The sequence below is a fragment of the Cladophialophora psammophila genome (assembly GCF_000585535.1).
Source record: "Cladophialophora psammophila CBS 110553 chromosome Unknown aczJe-supercont1.1, whole genome shotgun sequence".
Lineage (NCBI taxonomy): Eukaryota > Fungi > Ascomycota > Eurotiomycetes > Chaetothyriales > Herpotrichiellaceae > Cladophialophora > Cladophialophora psammophila.
Window position 1 is genome coordinate 1,544,087 of NW_006912922.1, and position 20,408 is coordinate 1,564,494.

At 51.0% G+C, this 20,408-nt stretch overlaps 7 protein-coding genes across 7 annotated transcripts; 4 read left to right on the forward strand and 3 right to left on the reverse strand.

Annotated features, from left to right (window-relative positions):
- Positions 1 to 628: 628 nt before the first annotated feature.
- A1O5_00548 (uncharacterized protein) lies at positions 629 to 2,068 on the forward strand (the record flags this gene model as incomplete). Its single annotated transcript, XM_007741167.1, has 1 exon — positions 629 to 2,068. One exon carries the CDS (start codon positions 629 to 631, stop codon positions 2,066 to 2,068), a length of 1,440 nt encoding a protein of 479 aa, XP_007739357.1.
- A 508-nt stretch (positions 2,069 to 2,576) lies between these two features.
- On the forward strand, positions 2,577 to 3,444 carry A1O5_00549 (uncharacterized protein; the record flags this gene model as incomplete). The annotated part of the gene is made up of 3 exons (XM_007741168.1): positions 2,577 to 2,810; positions 2,996 to 3,216; positions 3,315 to 3,444. 3 exons carry the CDS (start codon positions 2,577 to 2,579, stop codon positions 3,442 to 3,444), a joined length of 585 nt encoding a protein of 194 aa, XP_007739358.1.
- A 383-nt stretch (positions 3,445 to 3,827) lies between these two features.
- On the reverse strand, positions 3,828 to 5,566 carry A1O5_00550 (uncharacterized protein; the record flags this gene model as incomplete). The annotated part of the gene is made up of 4 exons (XM_007741169.1): positions 3,828 to 4,698; positions 4,782 to 5,004; positions 5,069 to 5,327; positions 5,441 to 5,566. 4 exons carry the CDS (start codon positions 5,564 to 5,566, stop codon positions 3,828 to 3,830), a joined length of 1,479 nt encoding a protein of 492 aa, XP_007739359.1.
- Positions 5,567 to 6,042: 476 nt separating this feature from the next.
- A1O5_00551 (uncharacterized protein) lies at positions 6,043 to 7,737 on the reverse strand (the record flags this gene model as incomplete). The annotated part of the gene is made up of 1 exon (XM_007741170.1): positions 6,043 to 7,737. The coding sequence occupies one exon, from the start codon at positions 7,735 to 7,737 to the stop codon at positions 6,043 to 6,045; it is 1,695 nt and encodes a 564-aa protein (XP_007739360.1).
- Positions 7,738 to 9,490: 1,753 nt separating this feature from the next.
- A1O5_00552 (uncharacterized protein) lies at positions 9,491 to 10,941 on the forward strand (the record flags this gene model as incomplete). Its single annotated transcript, XM_007741171.1, has 3 exons — positions 9,491 to 9,525; positions 9,603 to 10,131; positions 10,207 to 10,941. The coding sequence occupies 3 exons, from the start codon at positions 9,491 to 9,493 to the stop codon at positions 10,939 to 10,941; spliced, it is 1,299 nt and encodes a 432-aa protein (XP_007739361.1).
- Positions 10,942 to 12,221: 1,280 nt separating this feature from the next.
- A1O5_00553 (uncharacterized protein) lies at positions 12,222 to 14,668 on the reverse strand (the record flags this gene model as incomplete). The annotated part of the gene is made up of 3 exons (XM_007741172.1): positions 12,222 to 13,238; positions 13,296 to 13,499; positions 13,556 to 14,668. The coding sequence occupies 3 exons, from the start codon at positions 14,666 to 14,668 to the stop codon at positions 12,222 to 12,224; spliced, it is 2,334 nt and encodes a 777-aa protein (XP_007739362.1).
- A 2,653-nt stretch (positions 14,669 to 17,321) lies between these two features.
- A1O5_00554 (uncharacterized protein) lies at positions 17,322 to 18,422 on the forward strand (the record flags this gene model as incomplete). Its single annotated transcript, XM_007741173.1, has 2 exons — positions 17,322 to 17,406; positions 17,452 to 18,422. 2 exons carry the CDS (start codon positions 17,322 to 17,324, stop codon positions 18,420 to 18,422), a joined length of 1,056 nt encoding a protein of 351 aa, XP_007739363.1.
- Positions 18,423 to 20,408: the final 1,986 nt, after the last annotated feature.

The window sequence follows — 20,408 nt, forward strand, 5'->3', positions numbered from 1 at the left end:
CCTACCAAGTACACCCTTGCTACATCTTGCTACACCAACGGACCAACCTACACCATCCTCCACGCGTCTGACCTTCTTCTCAGGCTTCTATAGCCTATCGTTTCAGCTTGCATGAGTGTTTCCATGCATCATCGCGCCCTACCTCGCAGCATATGGTTCCGCGTCATTTTGTGAAGCGGCAAGCCACTGGCTGTCGGCGGAGCTTTTCTCGATCTCACTTCATGTGCTCTGCATATTCATAGCTACATGGCAACATGGCTACCCAAGGCTGCAAGATGCACGCTTGTGTTCTGGCATATTGGCACACAGCAGACACGCGATCGGGTCTCGATCTCCGCGTTCTCCTCCTTTGTTCTATAATGAGCTCTTTCCTTTGTCCATTCGGTGAAAGGCGAGTATACTTCTTCTCTTTGTCACGTTGATCGACGCTGGCTTTGAGAGCCTTTATTTTCCCTCTTCTTCGTTTGCAAGACCTATTCTTGGCCACCAACAGAGTGACAATACCGTCCTGGTGACCTTTTGTCTTTATACCCTGTGATCGCTTTGGTGAAGAATCTGCTTGCATATATCCGTCTATTGCTTAATTGTCTCTTTCTGCGGGTAGCAAACTTGTATATCTCTTTCAGCTATGCAATTTCCCACGCGTGTTTGTACAATACGCACCTTCTTGGTCGCATCTGGCATCCTCTACACCTCGTCTGCTTTACAAATCGTCTCGACGCCAGCTCTTCTCCGGAGAGACGATTCCTCATGCGCGGCAGTCGATCCCAAACTACCCGGGAACTTCAAATGCCCTTCTGGAAACAACTGTGTGTCCCTCGACAACTCATCATCAGCACTTTGCTGCCCGGAATCAAGCTCGTGCGACAACATTCAGACAGTATCCTGTGATATCTCATCTCAAAATGCAACTGCGAATCCTACAGCGGGAATATTCACAACGAGACTTGGAGACAAGTTGCCACAGTGTGGAGATAAATGCTGTCCGTTCGGATATTCCTGCATTGAACAGCCATCGGGGCCTTCCGTTTGCAGTATCATCCTGAGTACGAGCATAGTGGGGAAGACGGAGCCATCTTCTGGCAACGCATCCCAGCCTTCCTCAGCAAGCTCTTCCGCTACGAGGTCAGCTACTTCGAGTACCTCGACCACTGGCTCGACTTCAACTTCAAATCCAAGCAGTATTAGTGCATCGGCAGCTCAGGTTGGACCCTCATGCAACAAATTTCCCATCGGGGTCTTCCTGGCCGGGTTCTTTCCTGGCATGTTCATTGGCGCTTTTCTGATGCTGGCTTGGGTCATATGCAGCGGACGACATCGAAAACCGAAGTCTCGAAACTCGTCGGGCTCATCAATATACAAACCGACCATCTCGGACCCCATTCCCCTAGATAGTGGTCTGAGGACGGACTTCCTTCGCAAAACCACCGATCGAGCAAAGTCCATGTTTTCCACAAGGAGCAACCGGAATAGCCAACAAGCCGCGCCTAGTCACTGGAAGATGCCCACACCGCCAGTACCCAACAATATTCCCACCGTCCCAGCGGGCCTACCCGTGACGCCGGAGCGGAGACTTGCGCATGAGCTCAGTACGGAAAGCATCAAAGTCTATACTCCGCCAAGCGGCACAGTCCAGCATCATCCCAATCCCGCTGCAATCGCCCCACTGAGAGGCATGGCTGCACAGCGATTGCCGCTGGCAAACACAAACAACATGGGCAGCCCATTTCAATCGCCTCCGAACAACAACACTAATGGCTCTACCACGGTCAATCGGATGAGCAGCAATCGAAGAAATGAACGGGATGTGAGCGTCTTCTCTAGTGTGTCCGAGTTTTCAGCCGAGAATGATGGGCCTACACTAACGCCGGCACGGTACAATGGTGGCTTCAACCCAACACAGCGCATGCGATCCGAGAGCAGAGACGAAATCAGCAGACCAAACACCACTTTTACAGAGATGTTGCACGAAGCTGGATTCCCTGATCCCATGCAAGCAGAAGAAAAACATACCCCGGCTGTGCCGAAGATACCAGATGGTTATGTGCGGGGGAACAATCGGATATAAATGATAATTTGACGAGTCCCATTCGTTTATACCGAGAGTGCCTGGACAAGAGGAAATCCAGGACCCTGCAAGCGGTCAGATGATGAACATTTTGCATTTTGCTATGAATTCGGGTACACAGGCTGTGGATTGAAAATAGTTCTCCTCCTACGACAGTACTATCGCTACTCTGACTCTAGGGGTCTTGTCAGAGATTAATATGAAATAATTCGTGATGACGCATTGATTTTGATTCGCTCTTCGCGACGTGAACGTTCTTCAGTTATGGACAGAGAGATCCTAGAGGCAAGAAGGCGCACATAATACTCCGCAGCCTCGCCCCTTCTCGCATCTCAGCCTTGTCACCACCCACCCCACCGGCCGGCCTGCCTGCCCCTCCGCACGCGACTTGGAAGTCCAACGAAATATTTCGAAACAGCAACCGAACTATACTCACCACCACCACAAAGCATACCGCCTAAACTCACATCTTATTAGACCTAGTCCTCATTAACTTGTATTTGCAAACATGGCGGAACGCCCACCCTCCCCGACACCCTCCGAACGCGCCCGCAAGGACGCCGAAGACCGCAAGCGCGAAGAAGAGGAACAGGCGAAACTGCCGTACAAATGGACGCAGACTCTCGAAGAGGCGGAAGTCAGCGTGCCCATACCGGGGAACCTCAAGGCGAGGGATTTGATTGTCGAGCTGAAGAAGGCGCACATCAAGGTCGCGATCAAGGGCCAGGAGCCCATTATTGACGTACGTGCTACGTTTTCTCTTTCTCCTTGTCTTTCTGCGCCTGCTTTTCTGGGGCTGCTTTGGCTCGACGTGGTACATAGGCAGGGCGCCCTGGCCCTACGGGCTCTTTTGATACTTGTGTTCTCCGAAAAGAGGCAACAGGAATGAATATTAAGAATGCCAACTAACACGGCATCACTCCACAGGGCGACTTCCCCCATCCCATACAAACGGACGACTCGACGTGGGTGTTGTCCACCAAGCCGGACGGAAACAAAGAAATCCTCGTCACCATCGCCAAAGCCCGCGGCTCCAATTGGTGGGCGCACATCGTCACTTCGGCGCCCAAGATCGACACCACAAAGATCGTGCCTGAGAACTCCAAGCTGAGCGAACTCGACGGCGAAACGAGGGGAATGGTTGAAAAGTAGGTTCCGCTGCCCTTTATAAACACGCGTTGCCATAGTCCGAGCCTCGGCGGTTTATAAGACCATGTCACTAACGCAGTCGTTGCTGGAAAACTAGAATGATGTACGATCAAAACCAGAAAGCCATGGGCAAACCGACCAGCGAAGAGCAAAAGAAGGACGAGATCCTAAAGAAGTTCATGAAGGAGCATCCAGAGATGGACTTCTCGAATGCGAAGATCGGATGAGAAACGTATAAGAAATGGCAATGCGACCCGAATCAGACCGGACGTGGCCAATAACGGAGGATTAGGGAACGGTGATTTTATGGACAGCTCTCCCAAGGTCCTGTTCCCTGTGTACGAATTGAACGGACGATACCACTTTGAAGGCATGAGTTTCACGATTCATGAGAAAAAGACAACGGAAAGAAAGGAATAGCATCATCCGGAGTTCAAGAGTTTGGCCGTCAATTCTGGTCGACAAATGACTTTGAATCAATCAAACTTGTTACCATCACCAATGCCTGCCTTCGGGCTCTAGGGGATGTTGTCCGGGCGAGGGAGCATTGTCCGCCTTGACTTCTCGTCTCAAGAGTCCGCTGCTTTTTTTTCTTTTTTTTTTGATTGAATTACAGCTCGTCTCGCTTTGTCCTGGTCCCTGCAGCCTGTCTCAACCGCCACATCTGAATCCCATGCCTAGGCACCTGTGCCTGCAACATCCCCCCGCCACGGACCGTCCCAACCAGCGTGCCGATCAAGAGAGGATTGCTCTGGTTCAACCCCGTTGCCCAACTCGTCTCGCTGGCATTGTAATATCCCGTCGCGTTCCCCACCGCAAGCGTGCCGTTCAACACCTGTGCCGCCACCTCGGTGCTCATGACCGTCTGGTTACCCCAGACATCGAACAGGTCCCAGCTCTTTTGGGCATTTGTGTTCGTGCGGAGGCCACCGAAGACGTCGACAAGGCTATAGGACATGATGCGCGAGTTGTTGCCCGCATTGAGGAAGGCGACCACCTGATCGCCATTGCTCAGGCTTCCTTGCCACACTTGGATTTCTCCAAACCCCCACGCGTCCGTGTCGTCGACCTGCTGCCTGACTGTCCTGGAGACAGCACTGATGCTGGGGTCCTGCGATATGGCCAGCACCGCCGGGTTAATCAGGATGGCATAATCCTCGGGGGAAAGCTGGTCGAGTTTGTTCCCCATGATCAACGGAGACTTGATGGCCGCCCACATGCTAAAGTGGACTTTATATTCGTCGTAGCTCATGCCGCCGTTGCCTACCTCGAGCATGTCCAGGTCGTTATAGTATCCCGCTTGGGTTTTGCTGCGGATAGGGCTGGCCTTGCCGAGGATGTTCATCACCGAACAGCCATAGCCAGGAAGCTGGCAGTAGTACTCGTCAGGACCACAGGGGCACGACGTTGTAGGCATGGAGAAGCTGTCTTGGATATCGCCGGAGATACGGGCACTGTTGGCTATTGTGGATGCCCACTCCCTATTGCAGACGAAGAACGATTCATGGTGAGTCTGCAATCCCGCCAAAGCCATAACCTTGTTGTTGTCAGGAGAACAACTTACCAAGGTTTATCGTCTCCCCAGTTACACAACGAGTATACAAAATCCCGTCCCGTCCCGTTCAAAGCGTTCGACATCGCAGCATATCGATCTTGGCTCAACTTTGGCGTGCCCGAAAGGCCTTCGTTGTAACAATTGTCGTATTTCAGATAATCTGCACCCATGCTTGACCACCATGCCGCATCCTGAGTCTCATATCCTAGGCTTCCGGGGTATCCTCCGCAGGCTGTCAAGTTGAAAGGAAATATGGTTAGTGTCATGACATCTGTGACGCAGTGTGGGCGACAAACTATATTTGCCCGCACTACTATACACTCCAAAATACAGGCCATAACCGTGGAGCTGGTTCGCTATGTTCTGGAGTCCTGAGGGAAATTTGGCTGCGTTCGCAATCAAGGTCCCATTGGCACTGCGATCGAGCTCCGTCATGGCATCGTCAAAGATGACGACGCGGTAGCCTAGGTCACGGAATCCAAGGGAGACTAGTCGTTCGGCGTTGGTAAGGATTGTGGATTCGTTGTATGCAAGGCCATAGGCGTTGTAGGTATCCTATCATGGCATACTCGGTCACCCAGTGGATTCGAACTTCAAGCCATAGGAAGAAAGGAGGGTCGGATGGCAAGGCTGTTTTGCGTAGGGCACCGATAAGACGGAACTCTTACCCAGCCCATTTGAGGTGTTTGAGCAAGGCCGTTGTAACTAAGGCTTGCAGCACAGACGGCCTTCAGCAGCAGCGCAAGAAGAAGCCACTTAGATATAACGGCAAAAGATTTGAGCCCGGAAGCCATTTTGGTTCCGCAATGAGTGTAAGTGAAGCAAAGAGCTAGAGATGAGAGCAGGTCGAAAGTAAGGAAGGCAGGACTGGGGGTCTCCATATAACAATGCCTGGTATGTTGCATGCATGTTCGTCGATATGATATGTTACATTTGCCAGCTTGTGCTGTCGGTTATTGAACTCCCACTGTTCCCCTGAATGCTAGACCAACAGACCTTTTCCCCGCATCTGTGTCCACGAGGACTGTGTTGGTGGCGATCTCCAGGTCATGACGCCACAGCACAGTTCCGGCTGTGTCTTGCAGATCCACTTCCAGGAACTAAGCGGAGGGGCACTGGGGACCTCGCTCCGCGTTGATGCGGCTGGTTTTGCGGCAACATGTGCCGGTGAAGATGTCGCCAGGGTCATCTCTGGGTCGTTCTGGTATATTCCTCATCGGCGCCCAGGAAAACGCCCGGTGTGGAAGAAACAGCGTCCACACGGCGTGTCTCAAGTTGGCCTTTTAAATCCCATCATAGCCAGATTAATATCGGGCGGTTGCGGCCTTTGTCGGGGTTTTGAGAGGTCCATTCCAAGGGGATCACCATCGGCTTCGAGATCGCCCTCTTCGTACACGCTGGTGGGTTCGTTAGTGTTGAAAAAACCGTCCCATAATCCTTTCTTGCACACGAGAGCTCCAACCAATACCAGTGGGAGATGCCAGACGCTCGCCCAGAAAAGTCCTCTAGCACTTCCTCCAGCTCCTTGCTGTCTCCAAAAGCGGAACGCCTCTCTAGTCATCCAGACGTTGCATGCCGTACTGATGACCAGGAAGCCCTTGTCCACACACCCCGTGAAATAAAGGAGTCCGCATATAGGGAACATAGCTAGAGAGTATCGTAGAGCAACACGTCCATTTCGAGCAGGATTCGTCCAGGCCAGCATTTTGTGGCCAGCATTTCGATAGTCTTCTCGAATAGTGTGAGACAAAGACATAAAATGAGGGAACTGCCACGCAAAAAGGAGGGCGGCTAAGGCCCAGCCGCCTATCGAGCTCTCGGAAAAAAGCAGATCTCGCCATGAATGGTGTTCGGATGTTGCAGCCTCGCCCGCAGCAGCGCACCAGCCCATTAAAGGGGGAATGCCGCCCACAATCGCCCCGACCCACGTATTTGCCGCGGAGATCCGCTTCATTGGAGTGTAAACTCCAGCGTAGAGGAAGATATTGAGAGCGGATAGGCCCGCCACCGTCGGATTGGTCCCTAGGCCGAGAAGAAGCAGGCCAGACGCCCCGCAAATGAAGGCAAACACGGCGGCAGCCCGTGGAGAGACCAGCTTCCTTACAAGAGGCCGATTTCGAGTTCGAGACATGAGGGCATCATATTTTGGTTCAAAAAGCATGTTGAGGGTGTTAGCACAGGCACACGACAAAAAAGTGCCCGAAGTGAGGAAGAGCCAAGTCAATGTTGACGTTGAAAGTGACGAAGTCACCTCCGAGGATGCGGAGGAGAGAATTTCTGGGAGCGGATACAAACTGTAAGCCGAGGTGGTCGTGAGCAGAATCAGGAATGACAGTCGTGGTTTGGTCAACGAGAGGTACGTTGCCAGCTTTCGTCGGAAGACGGCTGACTTTGGCATCAAGGTCGCCGCAGTCGTCAATTGGGATGAAGCGTCCAAGGGAAGAGACTCCTCTGATGTGTCCTGGTTGCTCTTCCGTCGCTTCCGCCTTCTGTGCGGCAACACCTCTGTCTCTGGTTCACCATCCTGCACAGCTTGGCTCACTTCTGGGCCTTTTGGAGGGCTCGGGTTCACTGCACTCGGAGGCTCCTCCTTGAATGACAAGGCCTTCTCCAGTTCTCCCTGTGCTCGAGTCCGTGTAGCTTCGGGAGGTATGTCATTGTCCCTTCGTCCTGCAGGCTCCGCGACTGTGCGGACCGCAGCCAGCATCCCACTCTTGATCCATCCTCTCTCAATTGAGGCGTTGGCAGAGAAATAATCGTCCACGAAGCTCTGCGAATGAGCAACTGCACTTCTGGAGGCCTTTTCGGTTGGAATTATGCCACTGTGGAGCTTCCTGTTTGCCTGGAGAACAGATTTCAAGGTGCTGTGCGTCCGAGAGGATTGGCGAAGGCATCGTGTGATACAGGACGGACAGATGCGAAAGCCACGTCCAGACAATCGGCCTGCTGCCGGAGCAGCAGCCATAGCGGCGGTGATCTAAGCTGGCGGAAATCGCAGAAGGGTCATTGAGTTGAAGCGTGGTGTGAAGAGTAAAGACCGAAATTCAACTTGGCCGCAACTGGCCGCAAAAGCGGAGGTAAATCGACATCGAGCGCACCTCGATACTGGATACCCAGAACTGACCTAAGCTACGCCGCTTTTAAACACCGCCAACCTCCCACTCACCAACTCAGCTTGAACTCTTCTCTTTTACTTTTAGTTATTTTCATTTATTGATTTCTTTAGGACGAGAACTTACTTACGGCCTAACTCTGCTCTATTTAGGAACAATTTCTGCTTCTACACTAGGCTAGAATATTGACCCCAGTACCGAGCACTCGGCGAAAAGGCTCCCTACTCGCTGCCCTAGCAATGCCTAAGTAGCTCGCATCACCCTCGAGACTCGGAATCATCTTTTCAGCTTAACACCGTTGAAATCTAGCGGTAAAATGCATCAGACTATTCGTGGTAAGTCAGAAAGTTGCAGAGGATGCCGTCGAGCGTATCTTTGCAGCCAAAATTTTAAGCAAATGGGATACCAGGAACGCAAGGGAAAGGTTGGAACTTGTTGTCTATGGCAAAAGTGCGAGATACGGCGAGGTTGCTGAGGGAGCGGCACGGGATTCGAGACTCGAGAGCAGACACCAACGGGGGATCATCCTTCTCGACTGGCGTCGCAACACGAGTTGGCAGGAGTATATCAGGCGAATAGTCAAATGAAGGAGGCAGCGAAGAATTCACAAGCAGACATTGACGAAGGATGATCCCGATCGACTGACATCGCAGAATAACCTGGCTATGATCCTAGGGGAACTTGACCAGTGAGTCTCCTTCACCTTCGTGGAGACCCTACAGACGGGTTCCGTGCAGCGTCCGGGAAATGGATGGAGCCTTTTAAGAACGACACATCCAAGGTTTGACGACCACGGATTTACCACAACACTTTCTACCGAACTACCTAGATAGGTACCTACGACTACTCCTATCACGATCTACCGCCACCTACTTCGTCCGTGTTCCGTTGTTCTGTCCACAGCCTTCCCGCAGCCATCGCATGTCTGATGATGGCCCGGACGATCTTCATGTTGGATGTCCATTCAGCTGCTCCGTCCATCCAAACCATGCACGGGCAGCCCAAACACAAACGGACCAAGTTTGCTAGGTGCCAGGTACCCGACCAAGCTGGACTTGCGAGACCTAAACCCGAGAACTGAAGTCGTTGGCGCACAACTCGGCCGACAAATGTGAGGTACGTAGACAAGGATTGAAAAGGAATTTAGAAGAATTCAATAAGCAGCACTCGTAAGCGCTGCCATGGCCAGAACAATCCTCTCTGCCCCGCTGCATTGAGCATTTTTTCATCTATACAGAGCCGAGGGCCCTTGACAAACCCCCCACCCGTTTCTAACGATGTGCTTGCCAGAGATGGAGTGAATGTGCTTGGTTTCTTGCCGCCGTGGTCCTTATACTACTCACAATCAAGCTAGGCCTACAGCCTCTGTCGAAATACAGTGTGAGCACATTTCCTCATTGAACGGCTCGAGCCAACGAGACGGGTAACATGCTCTGAGCAAATTCATTGTTTCAGACGAAGTCCAGTTATGCAATTCATATCTTGCTATCTCATCATCTGTTGATATTTGACGATGAGGCCCTGCTCTCATCGGCATTGTGTTTCTAGCAATTAGTGAGTGCCCAGTTTTTCGACTTCTGAGCCACCAAAGTATTCAACAGTTCGATGCCTGGTAAGCCCACAGCTCATGTGAAACAGCTGTGAGTGTAACATTGACAAGTTGGGAAGACACTAGCAGCCTGCTGAGCCGCCTCACGGCTGATTCGACGCCTGATAGTCTTCAAGGACCTGGGAAATCTCCGTCGACGCATGAGATACAACACGCTCTGTGGGTTGGCAATATCCCCAGCGAGACCAATATTCTGGACTTGAAGGATTTCTTTTTGGACGTTACCCCAAACGACCTTATCAGTCTATCCTATAATCCCGCCTCAAGGTACGCGTTTGCGAACTTCAGCAAAGAGAGCGCTCGCATCACCGCAATTGTGCATGCGGCTTCCACTCTGTTCCGGGAAAACCGACTGGATTGCCGAATTAGGTCTGAGGGACAACCGAGATCTGTCAAAGTCAGCTATGGCCTCAGTGCTGGTGATAATAGAAATATTGCAGTCCCAAAACCCACCGACGACCAGAAACAAAAGGCTAAGGAGTTAGCCTTCTTCCCTGATTGTGACGTCGACCAAAATGATAAGGAAAAGTTCTTCATTATCAAGAGCTTCACACTCGAAGCAATACGCCAGAGCCTAGAAACGAATCTGTGGTATATACCGCAGAGACACGCCTGTCGCTCGAATTATGCTTTTCGGGTGAGATCTAATTTTCCATTTGATGTCTTCCTCGAGACGTTGAAGCAACACTAATCTCGACCATTCACCTCTTAGACGGCTCGAAAGGTATATTTTATCTTCTCAGTCAATGGCTCCGGTGAGCTGCTCGGTTACGCATCAATGGAATCTGAGGTTCAGATATCTGAGACACCCAGCAGCCCTCTGCATGACCTGGAGTTGCCTCGAATGCGTAGTGTCGAACTATCCGCCAAAGAGAGTCTCGTCGACAATACTTCCGACATCGGGTACAGATTTCGAACCACGTCCCCACACACGCATAGATCATCCACCCCGGGAAAAGTGATATATGAGCCAGATAGACGGCGAATCATTTGGAGAGCGTCAACAAATTCGCAAGACTCCGATGTCGATTCTTCAAAATACCTAAAGATGGCTTCACTTGGCCACGGAAGCGTAGCGACCTCCCAGCAAGGAAGATGGAGGAGCAAGTCCCCAGCCATCGGGACGGGCCAAAGCCACAGATCATGCTCCTGTGAGAGAGGTGCATGGCTGCCGACGAGGCACATGAGCGACCCTCCTCCGCAGCTCCAACGCATCAGCGCCCCATGCCAGATCAAATGGATCTCCCGCGAGCAAATCCCCTTCGAACAAGTCCGCGGTATTAAGAACCCCTGGAGCGAGGACATGAACGTCAGTCGAGCCAAAAACGTCACGCCGGTGCACCCAGACGCTGGAGCAGCAATCCTGAAGCTTTGGAGGAGGAAAATCATGCAGAGGCAGAACAATATATGGAGAGAAGCAAGTACAGAGGCGTGGGGTCGGCGTTGATAGCAGTACTTTGACAGACAATTCAGGGAATGATTTCTGTCCTTTCGCAAAAGATTCTTGGATTCATCGGCGCGCGGATTTAAAAGGGGCAAGCAGTCTCTGACCTTAATTCTTTCCTCCGTATCCAGTATCAAATCCGGGCATTGTGTATCAAAGTATTTATTTGGGAATGTTACCTTGGAGCACGAGGACGAACGAGACTCGATATTTCTGTCATTCAACGTGTTTGTCTTGAGGGCAGTTCTTCCAGGGAATCTTCAGTACCAATTCACGGTATCAACAAAGATCTAGTGGAGGCGCTTGTGGACATGTGAGGGATATGAGATGACGCCTCCGTACAGATCTGTCTCACCCCTGACGCCGCGCATTCAATATCTATGGGCCCTTCGCCTCGTCCTGCAGGTTGCTTGATATCCTAAGCGACAACAAGCCTCTCAAAGGTGCCAGTGAGAGAAATTCAAGGACCCGATCAGACGGGCATCTTCATACCACATACGGAGAATGTAGTAAACCCGCCCAAGGACGTGAGATTGCAGAGTAAGCCGTGTCCCCCAGGGGAGGCGGGAGGGTGTCGATTTAACTTGCTCACTGGCAAATTATCATTGCCCTCGGCGCAAAGATACTGGGCGCACTTCTTCTTGCCCCCCAACCGCTTCACGAGGTTGTACTTTAAGAGAACAGAGAACAATTAGCTCACGGTTGCGTGATCGCTGTGACGGGGTGAATCGTCATCGCCCAAGCAATCAGAAGGGAATGAGGTGCGACGCTGAGTTAACATGATGAGCAGCACGTTTGTGGAGCGAAAACAGCGAGATTTCAAGAAGCATGAGTCCAGGACATTAAAAAGTCGAGAAAGACTAGCACACATGTATGGCCTGTGAAATAAGATTGACTCAACCCAACTGCTCCGCGGAAGAAAGAGCCTTCGCCGTTCATTACAAAGTAGATCATGATTTCATTTCCAAAAAAAAAGGGAGGGGGGAATAAAATCACACTATGCACTGTACATCAAATCTACATTGGGCTTAAGTTTTAGGGACGGTTACACAGGCGACAGTGTTTTGAAGAAATGTGATTGGCAAGCACAGCATTAGATAGACGATGAAGGAGTAGAGAACATCCACCCTTGAACATGACGCGCTTCGTTCCAGTCCCCCGCATCACCATTACTGGCCTTGACTTGAAATTCGGGCTCTTGCTGTGATCATGGTCAATTGGAATAGAAAAACAGTTGCCTCAATTCCCCTGTGGCAGTGGCACTTGCAACGCCTTACCGTTGTCTAGAACAAGTGCAATGCAGCACCCATTAGGACAGCCATGAAGTTGATGGTCACCGCATCGGCAGCACCAGTGAATGTAGCGATGGCGGGCGAAACGTGCGACACGGAAGTGCCAGACTCAGATCCTGAGCCTTTACCTGCGCCCAGCGTAGAGCCGCTCGTGGAGGTGGCAGCTGCAGCCACGGCAGTTCCTGAAGTAGAAGTGGGTTCAGAAGAGAGCCCCTTGCTAATCCGTTGCCAGTTCGCTAAACTCGTGGGAGTCGAAGGGATCCCGGTTTCTGTACTTGTTGTGGCGGTGAATGTTGGGAACGCTCCCTTGTTGGTCCACGGCACCGAGATAGTACACGGGCAGTCCGTGACGGTAATAGTGGTGGCAGATATCGCCGTGTACCATTTTCCGTTGTAGCTGAACTTGGTGGCATAGGGGCAATAAGTCTCGAATGATGTGACCACGGTTATGGTATAGGGAACTGACTCGCTTGTGGTGCTTGTGGTGGAGGAGACTGGCGATGGGACCGTACTCGCAATGGACATCTTCGAGCCGGAAGTCCAGTGGGAACCCTTCGTACTGGGCTTGCCGGAGGAGGTAGCAGTCGAAACGGAAGAAGCCCATGCTGTGCTCGATTTGCTGGGATAGGACAATGTCGATGAAGAGGCAGTCAAACTTGTGCTAGACTTGGTCGAGATGGAAACTGTCGATGCGGTCGAAGCAGTCGAAATTGAAGTCGAAGTCGTCGAAGCAGAGACTCCAATGCATGAAAGAGCACTCGCACTTGCAGACAGTCCCACCAAGCTCTTGAAGCTATCCGATGACGAGCCCACAGTAACATCGTACTTTGTGAATTTCAGAGCCGCGGCAGGGAAGCTATAAGATCCCATGTAGAAGGTGTAATACTTGGACTCACACACCTTGGTCATAGTAACCTTCTGCTTAACAAGGGTAGGGAGGTTGTTGTAGGTCATTGCCTTAACGAGCGAGAGGGTAAGGTCAACTTCGCCAGTAGTACCATGTCTCACCTGCGAAGCTCGTTAGTTCAAATACTGCCAATAGTCACTCGTGTGCACAAGACTAACCGCTGCAACAATAGTTGCTAGTAAGTTGCCAGCGGAGTCTGCGGAGGATACGATGGAATTTGCGGTTTGTGTAAAGATCGTGTCCGAGACCGGGAATCCCTCGCCATTATTGTCGTAGGCAACAATGCCAGACGAAGTGGTGATGACGACAGTAAAGGAAGAGATTGAACTTTTGGCGGGAATCCCGCTACTGAAGTTAAAGAACTAGATACTAAGTCAGCTCCCGTTTGTTCCTAGACTGTCGATTAATAGGTTCTCACAGTAAAGGTATCATCAAACCCAGCAGCGTCGCCGGCAACTAAGGTGTCGATGTTCTCAGAGCCGGCCCCTGACCTATCTTTGTAGACAAGTTTTAGACTTGAGATGGACAAAGCTGGCACTGTGTTGGTCCAGAAGCGAATTTGTCCGGAGAAGATGAGGTTGTCGCCGCCTGGTGCCACGTTGAGCTGAAGATTTACTGGCTTGACCGGGTACGGAGTGATTATGTCCGTCAGAGTCACGCTCGAGGGAACGGTATCGAGCATTTTCGCCAGGATTGTCGAGCAAGTACCAGCGTAGGAATTTGCGGTTTGCATTGCAGAAATAGTCTCGTTGTCATCACTGGCAAAAACTCGTAGATCGGAACGAGCATCCAAATCAGGGCCAACGACAAGAGGGTTTTTAGTACTGCCATCGAGGTATTCTATGATAACTAAGTTGTCATACGTGTTATTAGTCGCGTCAAAATTTTGGACTCCAAGAGTTGTCGTGTTCGCAGGGACAATTGTAGGGTGCTCTGCTGAATGAACACCTCCGAGAGTGTGTCCACAAGCAACAATCTGGATCATCTCGGTTGGCGAGAAACCCATCCTGGCGAATTCACCAGTCAACTTGGTAATATCGTCCTTCGCATCGGGTACCCCAACTGCGCCAGCTTGAGTAGCATCAATTCGACCAGCTTTAAGAGGCACCGCAGGACCTCCACACGCTCTGACGGAGGCGTAAACACCAAGGGCGATCAGATCGGACATGGACGCTCGGCTGCTGAAGAATTTAGAGTAGTAGGTCAAAGAGGCGTTGAAAGCTGGACCGGTATTCTCGATGTATGGCTCGAGGAGCTCGAAACCAATTGAAGCATCCAGACCGCCGGTGCCCGCAGCCACGTCTGCCGGAGCCATATCGTGAAAGGCGGTTCTGAGGAATCCTCCTGCCACTGAGTGACCCGGAGTTGGAGCGAAGGTGCACGGAACCACTGGAAATGGAAAGTTGCGAGCGTTGACTCCGGAGTTCAGCAGCATCAGGTCCTCTATCTCGTCGTAGGCTGGAGATGGCCATGTAGCAGCTGAACTGGCCACGCAGATCAAATTGAGCCCGACGGCCGCCGAAAGGAACATTGTCGTTTTCCCCAGCATAATGCAAAGTGTCAAAAGAATGGAACGAGCCAAATGGGCTTCAGATCGACAGAATGTAGACCACAGAAACAAATGTCATGTATCTCAAACGAGGGACTAACTAGTTGGGCTGTAGAAGCAAAGCAAAACGAGTGTGAAAGGGGCAGGAAGTGAAGAGAGGCTGGTGACTTTGATGCGGCTGGAAAGATATAGATATAAGGTGCTATCTTCTCGTACATACAGGTCCCCCGGCAATCTCAAGCGCGCATGGTGGTATTTTGCAAAGTACGAAGCCACCTCCCATCCCACCTGTGGTGCAGCGCTATCGATATGATGGTCGAACTGGACCAGGTTTAAATACTGGGTAGACCATTGATGGCCTTGCGGTCGGATTAGGTCTCAGATAGGTGCGCTTGTTGAAATCAGATTTGCCTCTCCCTCCGTCGCGGCGTACTCATTCTGGTAATGACAGCGGGTAGAGAAGGTTGTTGGCTGCGTGCTCGGAAATTCGAACATCTTGGCGTCGACGCAGATTGATCCCAAAAAGAAGTACTGCGACGTTGTGGGATTTTATAAACCTGCTCATGTACACCAATAGCATGGCTGCTGATGATCATGGTCGTCGTGTGGATAAGGCTGTAGGGTGGTAGGCTCCAGGTTTTAAAAAACATGCTCACGTCCCCAAGTATTGTGCTCACCATCCACTATCCGCAAACCCTAGTGCATAGCCTCTGAGAAGGCAGAGACTCACCAGGAACAACCGCCCGCCAGCTTGTAAATCACCCAGACCTCCTTTGTCGAACTTTCATGACTTGTAACCACGGTTCGAGTTGAAATAGTCCAAGTAACTAGTCCTCCTCAACTATAACCCTCAAAGTCAATCCTGTGAGTCTGAACGGAAGCTTTCCATTGTGACATCTCACACTCAGTCCTGTCGCCCACTGAGACACAGAGGAAATGAAATTGCACTCCGATGAACAGCGCTCTATTGGACCCTTTGGCGATGAGAAAGTTGTACAGGTCAAATATTGAGCCTAGGGTTCTTCGGTCTACCGAGTATGTATTCTGTTTCTGTGGGGGTGAACTTTAGTATTGTATTAGCCCAATTAGGCTAGGTAGTGGGGTCTCTCGGCAATGTGGGAACCTGGCGAGCTGGCTCGCCTGACACCTGTTTAAACCTATCACTCACAGATCTCGATACGCGTTCTCCTTTCTCCTGAATATCATCTTTTATTCTCCCGGCCTTCTGACTCTGCTTAGGATAATTGCACAAGCGAGGTGAGCAGATTCTAGACAGCCGCGAGAGTCCCAATCCCAGAAACCTACTCATCGTTCTCTTAGAGGCGCAGACAAAACACACTATGCTAGCGAATCGTTCAGATTTGGTGGAAGATGTGCTATTCTCACGGCCAAAAACATGCTCATATGGCCGTGCTAAATCCTTGGGTCCGCAGTGTCACGTCGTGAAGGCTACCTCGTGCACTCCCTGGACTCCCTGAAGTCCCAAGAGGCTGATCTAAATCAAGATTATCCTGACAATCTGTTGGGAGTACCGGGTGTGGTGTGAGAAATCGCAAACCCAGGTATGAATGCAGGGGAGAGTGACTCTGCCAATCATGCTTCACCGCAAGCTCTGGGGTTATCACGAACCGTACTGTTTCAATCACAATCCACCCACAATCATGGTGAGATCAGCTAACAAATTCCAGACGGCTCGGCCCTCATATCCGATTCTAAGTATGGTAGCTGAGAAGTCAGACTTGAAATTCTCGGGAGCTTCAGTTTTGATGCTGCAATCTGCTGATCTCAGGAGCTAGGACGAGGAATTCACGTGCCTCCTCCTACAGCCCTCCCCATGTGATTGTATCGCATCTTTTGAACAGCGGCTAGGCCTTTCTATCAAGAAATAGTCACCTAAATTGGCCTTCTCCACTAGTGGACATGATAAGGCAACTCAAGCCTAGTTTCTCACGACTTCCGCCGCTCAGGAGATATGGGGGCACGTCTTAACCCTTCACAACCATACCACCTCACCCATCGACAGCTTCCGCCGATTTCACTTCGAAGATGCCTTGTATTCTGCAACGGCTTTACCGTTGCCAAACATCGAGACCAGGCAAGCGCCGGTGAAAGAATGGCTGATCGCGGCCTCTTTTCTACAAAAACTCCAAGCCAGATGGCGCATATCTGGGAATTCTTTCGCTTTGGTGGTGTTGGTTATCATCACTCAAACGGCGTTCGGAATTTGGCAGTGCGTCAAATATAGCACGGATAAAACGGACCAAGCAGAATTTGGCTGGGGCGTCGGTCTCGCAAAAGGTTGTGCAGGTGCTCTCTATCCGACGCTCTTCTTTCTTATTTTGTCCATGTCCCGGTGGCTCATGACTGTTGTCCGACGTTCTCGCTACGCAGCGGCTGCTGTCAACTGGGACAAAATTCGCAACTTTCACAATTATATAGGAGTCAGCGGCCTGCTGCTTGCTTCCCTGCACACCATCGGATACCTAAGCGGATCATTTGTTCACGCATCCGACCCAGAGCACAAGCAGGCGATCAGAATCTCTTCAACGGGGGGTTTGGCACCAGCAGCTACACTGTCTGGCTCGAATCGGTGCCAGGGATCACGGGTCTGATCAGTTACGGCATCTTTCTCGTCATGTCGACCCTGGGTATACCGTACATTCTGAATTGGTCGTTCGAGCTCTTTCAAGCCAGCCACCTGTTGATGTTCTCGATGATAGGTCTGTTGATGGCACATAGAGTAGATAATCTCTGACAACATCCAGCCTTGGGGCTTGTGTTGGCTGTGCCTACTCTTTTCGTCATGATGGAAAGAGGACACCGAGTTCTGGGCATGTTCAACTCCAAAGGCTACGCCGAGATAACGCCTCTGGGTGACGAAGTTGTCAAAGTATCTCTACCACATCTGGCCCAATCTCGGCTGTTCAAGTATCAAGGCGGCCAATACATTCTGTTGTTGCTGCCCTCGATTTCAGATTTTCAGTGGCACCCGTTAACAGTGTCTGGATTTGACGGCGGCAGGCCTTACATATACATGAAAGCGGGTGGGAATTGGTCCGCTCGAGTTCGTCGATCGGGGCGATTTGCACCAGCCCGTTTGGACGGACCTTTTGGCGCCCCAAGCCAGAGATTTTTTGACTATAAATACAACATATTGATTGGGACGGGCATTGGGATTACGCCTTCTCTCTCGACTTTGGATCGTCTGAAAGAGCGCGATCATCCTTGGGCGATGCAAGATACTGCATCCCCCCCGTCAATATCCCATATACCGGATGATGACACACTGAATGTCGACGAGACGTCTCATTCGGTGGATATATACTGGACATCACGTCGAGCTGACTCGATCCTCTGGCTCGTCCCTGTCCTCGCCGAGGCGTCATCGGCCTCGCAAAACCGCAGGATTCAGTTCGCATTGACCGCGTTCATTACCCAATCGAATGCATCAGACAGTCTCAAAGCATCCGTCGAGCAGGAAAAATCGGAGCTGCTCAATTACAGAGGACACGTGCAGTATCAGCGACCAGACTTCACAAAACTGCTCACTGAACATTATGGGAAGATGTGCCATTCTCTTTTTCGGCCCCAGAAGGGAAGGGTGAGGGTCGGCGTGTTTTTCTGTGGCCAGCGTGCGGTGCGCAAGCAGCTCCAGATGTTGTGTTATGAGAATACTCTGGGAGGATGTAGGGATAGCAGCGGTATCGAGTGTCATTTTCATCCAGAGGTATTCTAAGGACAATTTGATTGTTCTCTTTTTCTTTTTCTTTTTTTCCCTTTTCCCTACAGAAAGTTGTGCAAGGCTCCATTAGAGTGGAGCATGAGATTGGAATCACTGACAATTTTTAGCAAAAAAAAAGTCGCAATACTTCCCAAGTTGTGTCATTTCATGGTGTTTTCATGGCTTTCCCGAGTAAATTTTGCTAGGTGGCAAGGTATTCGACAACATTAACGGCGGTGGCCGGAGACTCGTATACAACATGGACCAGCGTTGGGTTGCAGCCAGCGTATTCGGAGCCCCTCGCTAGTTAACCTAAATGGGCTGTGGTCACGCCAGCCCCTACAGAGAGATAATGAGCAGAAGCCAATCGCTAAATGAGACGTCGTACTTACATACGTTAACCCACTGGTATAGCCAGCTGCTTGTCTCGAATCCAACCTCAATTACCTGTGCGACATAGCTCCATCTATCTTACTGCGCTGTCGAGATGGAATAAGTATCGGTGCCAGTCTGAAGTCTGTGGGTGATATCTAAAACGCGCACTGCTTATTGTTGAGTTTTGACTTCGATCCAAGTGTGATTGTTGAAGGGTTATCTCCTCATGTCCATGCAATCTCGGAAGTGCAATATCCCCCTTGTACCGAGAATGGGGCTATTGACGCTGATGTCGGCCTGTCGCCCAAAAGAGGCCAGGAGGCACGTAGCCGAATATTTCCATGTTGCACAATTGTGCTTTGATGAACTGTTCACAACTGTCAGTTCGCGAAATTGAGAGGATATGAAAGCTACAGCATCACTATTACTCGGGGAGAAGAGAGGATAGAGCCAAATGGTACTTGCTGGTTCGCCATCCGCTTGATTATTCAATGTCCCAAAACACACTTGAATGATGACAGCAAGGTGGTGGCAACAACATGTGCCGTGGACTCTATTCAAGAAGAACCCTAACGCAAATTCCAGAGCAGCGAGGTTGCCGCCAAGGTACTGGGGTCTACCCTCATTAACATCGTATTGGAGAGTCGGCACTCCCTGCGGTTGCGGTCCTCCGAAGTCCTAAAATGTGGTTGCGATGACTTCTTCCAAATTCAGTTCCATGAGACGCAGTAGCTCGGCACCATGGAAGGTAAATACAGGAGCCAATGAAGCAAGAAAAAAGTAAGCCTCGATCAAAGTCCGGTCGTCCAAAGTCAACTCGACGGTCGGGTCACTTTCTGCGGCAATGGTAAGAGAGGATCCTGATAATCGAAGCAATACGAGGTAGACCGCGCACATGGCGTTGGGAGTGAGGCGACGGATGAGCCATTCTCATTCTCCATGACCTTTGAGCGGTGCATACAGGGTAGACATTGGCCGTGGTGTTTATGAAGGTAAACCCGGATGCGACTACCTCGCTGCTTTCACCAACAGGGACCTCATGTTCTTTGCTCTGTATCGGGACCTCATTTTCTGTGCTCTGTATCAGAATCCCGTGCAGCTCGCCTACCACCACATATCTCGACCCAGGAGCTCTCCAGGATTCATCAGAAGGATACCTCCCACGCAATGTGAACTAACCATTGCAATTGTGGTCATCGTATCTGAGTGCCACTGGTCGAGGGTCAGGCCAGATATTCGGCTCAGTTGCACATTCCGACGAGTTGCAAAACCGGTGGAAATAGGTTCGCAAGATTCAGCTTCGAGCACAGGGGCTTCGACGGCAATCGCATGATATAAAAGAGTCCTTCTGCGTATCTGTACCAAGAAATGGTCTATAAGGAGCTTCGAACGGGCCTCAGGAGTCGCGAGGGTCTGAAATGCAATGAACAGAATGGCTGCTGTGGCATTCTCAGTTTCATAAACAGCACCGGCCCTTGGCAAGAAGTCGTGGATAGGGGGCACATCTCAATCGAGACAGAGCCGGCCTATGGCTATACAAATCCTCCACATTCTATCACGTTATGGCGTCTGCAGAAGCTGCGATGTTAACAGGTTCTAGGCCCACCAGAGCGTTCTGAGATAGCA